The sequence below is a fragment of the Primulina eburnea genome, chromosome 4 (assembly GCF_022965805.1).
Source record: "Primulina eburnea isolate SZY01 chromosome 4, ASM2296580v1, whole genome shotgun sequence".
NCBI lineage: Eukaryota > Viridiplantae > Streptophyta > Magnoliopsida > Lamiales > Gesneriaceae > Primulina > Primulina eburnea.
Window position 1 is genome coordinate 2,465,314 of NC_133104.1, and position 9,003 is coordinate 2,474,316.

The 9,003-nt window shown below is 34.5% G+C and overlaps 2 protein-coding genes across 2 annotated transcripts; one reads left to right on the plus strand and one right to left on the minus strand.

Moving 5' to 3' along the window:
- The first annotated feature begins 1,524 nt into the window (after window positions 1-1,524).
- LOC140830581 (squamosa promoter-binding-like protein 6) lies at window positions 1,525-3,780 on the plus strand. Its single transcript, XM_073193972.1, has 3 exons — window positions 1,525-2,159; window positions 2,283-2,386; window positions 2,886-3,780. Exons 1-3 carry the CDS (start codon window positions 1,525-1,527, stop codon window positions 3,476-3,478), a joined length of 1,332 nt encoding a protein of 443 aa, XP_073050073.1. The 3' UTR covers window positions 3,479-3,780.
- A 2,082-nt stretch (window positions 3,781-5,862) lies between these two features.
- On the minus strand, window positions 5,863-8,369 carry LOC140830582 (folate synthesis bifunctional protein, mitochondrial-like). The gene is made up of 3 exons (XM_073193973.1): window positions 8,212-8,369; window positions 7,921-8,006; window positions 5,863-7,670 (listed from the first exon to the last, which is right to left on the minus strand). Exons 2-3 carry the CDS (start codon window positions 7,985-7,987, stop codon window positions 6,205-6,207), a joined length of 1,533 nt encoding a protein of 510 aa, XP_073050074.1. The 5' UTR covers window positions 7,988-8,006; window positions 8,212-8,369; the 3' UTR covers window positions 5,863-6,204.
- Between the last annotated feature and the right edge of the window lie 634 nt (window positions 8,370-9,003).

A 9,003-nucleotide genomic window follows, 5' to 3' on the forward strand; every position in this document is an offset into this window, starting at 1 on the left:
CGAACTTGGTTGTTTGCAAAGTTTTGAGATGACATAAAGTCAAGATGCCACTGAAATATCATAATTCCCACAACATTTTTCGTTTGAAATATAACATACTTTGATGCTCGGAAATTGCAGGAATTTGGTGATGATTTGGTTGTTTTTCCCCCAACCTGTGGCCATTATTTATATGTGAAAATGATCAGCTCAATAAACAGTTGTTACCGTTCAATAATGGTTGTTAATGGATCTTAAATCAGCTTTTTACAACTCCTCCAAACAAGCTGTATGTGTCCCATTTAAATTTTCAAATTTGAAGGTTGCATGCTTGTATTTTTTTTCTATTGTGAGACGGCTAAACAATCAGTCAAATGACATTTATTCTCCTTTTATTGTACTGTTACAATTTGATCAATTCAATTTGGAACAATGGTGATTAAATTGAGAAAATATATTCTATACGTTTCTTCAAAATGTATGAAATATTGCAAGAATGAATTGAATTCGATTTCCACATCCAGGGCATCAATATGGTTTTAAAAAATGTGGCGAAAAAAGCAAGCGAATTCGTATCAAATACACGAGTTATATTATATTATATTATTGTCTCAAATAATAGAATAAAATATATTTTCCCTAAGAAAATGATTTCACTGTACATTACCTGATCGTGCCACTCTCTTTCTTCCATCTCTTCCCAGCTCTGAGGTATGCTTTGAAGACTCTCCGCCTTCGTCTTTTTCATCGCTTATGATCCAGTCTGACACATTTACACAATTACACACTAGTTTTTTCTGGTTTATTCCCAGTTATAAGTCGTTATTTACCTTTCAAGATTCGATCTTTGGCTGTAACTTGCCGTTTTTATGTTTGTTTTATAGCTTCTTCTTTTTTTTTTTATCAATTTTCTCTAGGGGAAAATCTTACTATTGCTTCTGTTGGTTTTCTGATGCAAGCGCAAGGATCTTCCTGATAGTTTGAACAAGTTTTTTTGCAGTTTGAGGTGGGAAAAATCTGGTTGTTCGATGAGAGGAAAAGATCAAGATTACATAAATCAAGGGCTGCCTAAATGATTGCTTCGGGTGCTTGTAACAACTTGAATTTCTTGATTTGGGGTGGGTTGGGATCTGTCAGAGTGTAGAGAAAAGATTGAACTTGTCGAGTAGGTATTTGGGAATTAGAGCTCCTTGGTGTTAATATGAGGGGCTTGGAAGAGAAGAATTAATCTATCGGGGGTATGAAACTTGGAATTTTTTTCCACTGATGTGTTTGTTATCAGTTTTTGTAGGTGGGAATTGTGGGAATTAAAATAATAAGATTTTCTTGAATTATCGTGTCATATATCGTCCATTGTTTTCTTAAAATAAGGATAAGTACCTGATGTGAAGGTATTTCATGTTTTTTACTGGTGTCCAGAAAGTAATCACTCGTCTCCAGGGTTAAGCTCGGCATTGGATTTATATTGGCGTTTTTATTCATTCAGGCATCATAAAAAAACTGCTTCATAGCTTAAAAAACCTCGTTCTTGTCCCAACTCCCGAGATGGATTCTGTAAGCTATGGTATTGAGGTGAAGGGCCTGCACGTTGCGCAGATTGATGATGCTCGTGTGAGGAGTGGAAATCGGTTAAAAAGATGGAGCACTGAACCTCGTTGTATTCCGGTTAGGAATAGAGCTGAGAGCATGGAATTTGTCGAACCTATTTTGCCTGACATCATGAGAAAATTAGATCTTAGTGACGAAAGTTCAGAAAATTTAGGATATTTTACGGATGATGGTACTACCAAATCCTTAATGTCTACTTCTACCAACACATTGACTTCGTTCGGGGGATTCGGGTCCAGATTCTCAACTTCTGCTACGAAAGTCGATAATCAAGACTTGGTACTTGCGAGTTTTATGAATGACAATGTGGGTGCTCGAAAAGATAGAAACACTTATCAATTTGATGTTAAAAACACCGTGTTGTGCTCTCTGGAGCATTCGGTGTCTGCGAAACGAGCTCGTACGTCAAATCCACTATCTCTGATTCCCGTTTGCCAAGTTCTTGATTGTAATAAGGATTTGAGTTCTTCAAAGGATTACCACAAAAGGCACAAAGTTTGTGATCTTCACTCGAAATCTTCTGTTGTTATTGTTGATGGTATCCAGCAGAGATTTTGTCAGCAATGCAGTAGGTGGAGACTCTTCTCTCTTTTGTTAAGCTCAAACTTTGATGCTAAATACACCTTTTCTTTCTGACTGTGACAAGTTGATCCCAGATTTTTCTTGTAGAATCTGAAGTAACATTTGAATTTCAGGTTTCATTTGCTTCGAGAGTTTGATGAAGGTAAACGCAGTTGTCGCAAACGCCTCGCAGGACACAATGAACGTCGGCGGAAGCCTCAATTGGACTCTCACTTGGGTATGCTGCACGTTTATACTTTTCTATCTATTTCTTTCTACGTGCTAAACGTTCAAAAATCATCATGTAGTAATCCGTATATTTCAACAGGAAAGAAATAGGGGAGGTTAATATATGATCTAGAGGTTGATATGCATGAAAATAATCAAAGCCGTCCAGTATAATCAAAATTTTGTTTAACGAATCAATTTGTGACTGGTAGCTTTGCAAATAAAGGATACGAATAGACATTTGCTAAGGATAGGAAATTAAACAAGGACACATTAAAGGGATCGAGTAAGCATTTACTATTGATAGGAAATGATGCGAGTAGACCTGATCGTACAATATCTGTGCTCTTGTGACCACGGTTATGGCCCAGTGTCACTCTTTAAATACAGATTCTTATTCATTTTTGTGGTTATTGTGTTTTTTGGAAGTAGAAAAAGCAAAAATCGGAGTCTCAAAATTTCTAATCTTTCTATGTGGGGAGTGTTGGTCTGAGTTGTTTGTTATGCAGGTTCCTCGTATCTTGCAACGGATTTATCGAGAAAACCATTTCTTTTTCCAAATTTCCTTCAAGTTGGTTTCTTTGGTAGTGACCCTGTGAACAACAAATTTGGTCTTCCACTTGCAAACTCTCTTCTCCATAAAAATGTGCCATTCTCAGTTCAAGAAGTATCTGCGGAGTCAAACTCCAGCAATGCTCTCTCTCTTCTGTCATCTCAATCACAGAACTTATCGAGCAATTCAGCAGACGTATCCGTGAATCATCCTCGGATTTTCCTAGATAATCAACATTCATCCCTTCATATTAACAAGGATTCGGCTGAATCCTTCAGCAATAGCACATCAAAGAGTTTTACATCCAATGTTTTCAAGTCATCTAATGGAGTTGACCAAGAAATTTTCCCTGGAGTTCTGGATGCCCGTGTCTCTATTGGTTTAGATATTCGACAAGATATACTTATGCAAGAATCAAAAGCTCCTGAAGGTGCAAACACTGTTGATTTACTTCAATTGTCATTTCATCTGCAAAGAGTAGAACATCAGAGATATTCCACCCAAGTGAATCTCGAAAACGGTCACTTCCGCCACACCGCGACCACTTGAACAGGAACAATACAGCAATCCGCCGGAATCAAGCGGCTATTCTTCTGACATTCGAAAGTCAGGTGTCATTGAATTTTATTAACATCATAAATTCTTCAGCATCTTTTGTGTTATGATCCTATTCATGTTTGTACATTATTATTATTATTTTCCTTGATTTGGCATGTTCCCTAAGAGAGACAATCTCTTTGAACTAACTTCAAGTGGGATCATTAAAGAATTTATTAAAGTGTGGGATAATATTCTTTGATGAAGTTGTGTTATTTTTATTCTTGAGTGTGACTTTATTCGTCATAAAGTTTAAGGTGTGCACTATCTTGAATATTAAAAGTTATCTTTGATGAATGAGTTTAGTTGTGTAGTTGTATGAAGTTGGCACATGATTTGACCTGTTTGGTAAGCTACTGGAGCATGCCTTATGTGTTGATTATTTTTCTTCAATAATAAATTCATTATGTTTGGTAAATGAGAGTTAGATTAGAGTGGTCCAGCTTGGATATAGAAATGATCATAAAAAGTATTTTATTTTTATTTTTATTTTTACTAACATATGAGTCATTTTTGTATTTCGGCTAAAAATTAATATCACGCTTGTATTAGGCAATGAATGACATCATGTGTTTATCAATTATATTTTACGGGTTTGAATGCCACTTTTCAAGGGATTTATTCCAGCAAGATATGCAAAAACTGGCAAAATCCTAGATGAAATTATTTCTTGGTAGAGACAGAAAATAATTATTCCCAGCAAGATATGCAAAAACGGGCCACTTCCAGTCTGGTTTTTCGAATTCATAATTGGTTCGATCATATCCTTAGAGAAAATGGGAAATAGTCTGGTACTGTTCAAAATCATACTCTATTGGTTTTTCACAATTTTATTTGTTACGTTCACTTGATTTTTTTGTAAGGGTGTCAATTTGGGTGGGTTCGGGTTGGGTAGATACATGATAGTATTTAAAAACTAATCGACCCAAACCTAAACTAACCCGAATGTGAACACGAATAACTCGACTCAACTTGATCAATCTGAATCAACCTGATTTTGATTTTTTATTTTAATAATAATAATTAAAAAAATTAAAAAAATTAATTCTAACACATAATAACAAAATCTCCTTTATATATGATTTAAATTTAAAACTCTAATCGTAAAAAATTAAAAGTATATTTACTAAATCAGTTGTTTAAAAAAATAAAAAAATGTATAAAATAAATATTACATGATGAAAATTTATTATTTAAATATACAATATTTTTTTCAAACATACAATGTATAAAAATATAGATAATATTTATTAATTATATATTTTGAAAAAAAATTACAATTTTTGTGTCAACCTGGTTGAACCGAAACCAGTTACTTTTTCGGATCAGATATCGTGAACACATACTTGATTTTTTCGAGCCGAACAGGATCAGATTGGTAAGTCGATTCCTATTTGACACACCTAATTTTTTGTCATGTTGTTTGTTTAATGAAAAAAAAATGACATGCAAAACCCTACAGTAAATTACTTAGAGCATCTCCAATCATGTGTTATGATTGTTGCTCCAATCCAGCTTTAAATCCAGCACTATTTTTAAAGCTTGATTGGAGCAACACTAGAACTGATCCACATGTGAGGTAGTTTTTTTAAAAAATATTTTTGTTTAATTTTTTTTTATATTTTAATTAAATAATATTTTTATTTTAAAATTTTTAAATAAATACTAAATTAATTTTCTTGAAAATTTTTAAATATTGATTATCAAAATTTTAATACTTTGAATTGAAATTATTTAAATATAAAAACATATAAATTTAACAAAAACTCAAATTAAAATATTAGTGCATTAAAAAAAGTGAAAATCACGGGCGACAAACAACAAATACAAGATTTAAAAAATTTATCGGTCATAAAAAAAATAGAAATACTCACTATGAACTACGAAATGCATTAATTGAGCATTTCTGATAATAATATAGTCATTGAAATATTTAATATTGTGTTTATATTATATTATTCATTTAATATCAACGCTCTCTAAAAGTCCCTCTATCAGAATTTAAAATGGCATAATTTCCCTGTTTCTTATCAATCTATTGAACCTTGGTTGAATGTGGGGATTCAATTTGTACATTATGTCTTGTGCACTATTGTTCAGAAGGCAAATATATTAGGTCTACAAGTATCAAACATAATATGTATTTCCTCAAATTTACAGTTCATCAAAGGTGAAGTCTATAAGACATTATTTGGCGGGCAGGATGATATTCTATCATCCTGGTATCATCTCGTGTTTAGCTCAAATTTAGCAATAATTGAAGTAAAAAAAATAGTTATATTATCCTATTATCATCTCATCATTCATCATCAAAATCTCACGAGTAAACCGTACCTAACAATATCAAGGCTTGCTTGATTGCCAAAAAGAAACTAACAAAACAATACAAAGACAACCATCTTTCTTGGACTTCTTAGCTAGACATTATCATGGTTGGTTCTTTCTCAAGTTTCTTCGTCAAGACATCCGGAATGGATCCAATGATTCAATAAATCAAGTAGAGGCGTGGTATCTGATGCGGCGAAAAATTTGTAACTTTAGCATCTATCTCATGGTAAATGAAATGAGTGAACGACACTGAAGTTGATTTTGAAGAGTTTCTCATCCCGCTTTAGGTCTGCCTCAAAAGACACATACAATTGGGGGCGTGAAGGTTTAAAGAGACCAAACAAATGATTTCATGGAAATTTTCTTCTATGCAGCATTGCATCACAGAGCTTGACAGCATCACAATTATATCCAACATTGTGTACTCTCACAATATTTGCACCTCTTAGAATCCCCACGGTGATGGCCGCAACAGTAGCTGAATCTCTTTGTGCTGCTTCGGGTCGAGAACATATTTCACCTAAGAATCTCTTCCTCGAAGGCCCTATCAACATAGGAGCACGAGACAACGCCAAGCTCCGCCGAGCAATCTCAGACCGAATAGTTGGCAATCCGTTAAGAATATCAATATTTTGTCCTGTGTCTTTTGAGAATCCGATCCCAGGATCTATAATCATTCTCCAAGCTGGGATACCAGATAACTCGGCATCTCTAGCATGTGTGTACAACTCAGATGCAACTTCCGCACAAACGTTGTCATATTTCAAGTTCTCCTGATTCTGCATGGTAGATGGATCGCCTCTCATGTGCATTAAAATATACGGGACTTTGAGCGCCGCAACAACGTTATGCATATTCGAGTCTAAATTTCCCCCTGATACATCATTAATAAGGTGAGCCCCCATGCTCACGGATTCTGCAGCAACCTGTGAATAAAACGTGTCGACAGAAATGAGCTTTCCTTCCATTTCCGGCAAGTTCTTGATGATTTCCAAGAAAGGCATCAGTCTATCGAGTTCTTGTTCGGGGGATAGCTTAGTTGCCATTGGTCGTGTTGATTGTGCACCTATATCAATGATATCCGCCCCTTCTGACAGCATTAAACGAACGTGAGAAACGAGCGATGTTTCTGATAAAAACCTCCCCCCGTCACTAAAACTATCGGGAGTCACATTAAGAATACCCATGACAGAGGTTCTTGATGACCAGTTCCACAACTTACTTGCGATAGGTAACACCCTTTTCATCCCATCTTTTCCGATGAGCAATTCACCACCTAGTTTCTCCCACTCACCAAATAGTCCATCAGGACTTCCAGAAAACGAATCCCACGATTTAATTGTATCATTATCTATGTCGGATCCCAAAAGATCAATTAAGGGACCCATCACAAAAGGTCGCTCCCAAATTCTTTCGTGGGGAATAACAAGAGTATCAGTGTTTACCCTTTGGCTACCATAAAATAAGATATCTAAGTCAATTGGTCGTGGACCGTACCTAATTCCATTAACACGGCCCATGTCTCGTTCGATTTCCTTCAGAATTCCTAAGAGTTTATGTGGCTCAAGTTTCGTCATTCCTCTAATAGCAGAATTGAGAAAGTGAGGTTGATCAGTCACATAAGCAGGTTCGGTCTCGTATAAGCAACCATGTCTTGTGATATGTATACCAGATTTCTTCATTCGTTGCAAAGCTTCATCAAAATTATGAAGTCTATCACCCACATTACTTCCCAAAGCTATTACAACTTCCTGTTCTTCGGAGTGAACTTCCACCGAATTATCATGAAAGAAACAAGAAAGACGCAAGCTAGTTGCTGCAAAGGAGACCGGAAGTTATCAACAAACCAAACTATCTATACAAACAAGATTAATTGACCAATCCGAATAACAAGCCCAGCTCAAAATTGCAGACTGGTGAATTACAAATATCACTCATGTTGAAGCAACACAAACTTGATTATGCAAACGACATAAAAACAAACACGAGAGAAACACAACATTGGTTGAATTCACCACACTTAATTATTTAAGGAAAAATGCCTTCAAAAAGTTTAAAGACACCACCTTTAGATGTCTTCTTAGCAGCTCTGACTCCACAGTCAGCCAACATCAACTTCTTGAAAAAATTCATTTCAAGAAGCACCGAATCCCTGCAAATAATTCAACAATTCAGCAGCTCCATCATAAATTTTGTATTATTCAAATTGAAATATGCAGGCAAACGAAATCAAAAAAAAAAAAGAATGCCAGTACTTGAATCTTTCTATAAATTCAAAAAAGAATAACGAACAACCCATAAATTTACCACATTCATGCCACTAATTAATGCAACGGGTCAAAAAACTAGAGGCTTACCGGACCAAGGAGGGGAATTAACGTCTGTATATCTTTTCTTTGTTATGGATTAAATCTCCAATGTCGGAAAATTTGAAGCCAAAAATCAAACGAAATTGGCAGTTGGGGCGTGGAGTCGAATGGACGAGGAGGGTACAAATTGAGATGAGGGGTGTGGATATAATCAACGGTCAGGATATGCTCTTTTATGTTTTAGAAAAATGATTATAGTTAAATATAGAGAAAAATTTATTTTGATACATAAATTGGTAAATTGATAGACGAATTAGTGTAAATGAATTAATTGGTATATAAATTATTTATAAATTGAAAAATCCGTACATGACCAAATTAAGAGCTTTAAATCTAGTTATCATTAATAATTTCAATCAAGTATAAACTTTAATTTTCAAAATTATTTAATTTATTTATTGATTAATTTTTTAAAAAATATTTATATAAAATTATATTATAATTCAAATGTTTTCAAACTATTGAAATAAAAATAATCATCATTTTAGTTTTTCAAAAATTATTATTGATTCGTTGAAATTCTGAAAAATACTCAACTTGGAATTGACATTTCCCGAATTTCATGAGATGTAATTAACCTAGTGGACTGCGATTAGGGGTGGGCGACTGTCGGTTTGGTCCGATTTTACTCTACAACGGTTCGATTTTTCGTTTTTCGGTTTTGAGCATTTCTAGTCCAAAATTAAACCATTTTATTACGGTTCGGTTTGATTTTTTTGTAATACGGTTCGGTGTATACGGTCGGTTATATATGGTTAGCTGAAATTTGTTAAGAAATAA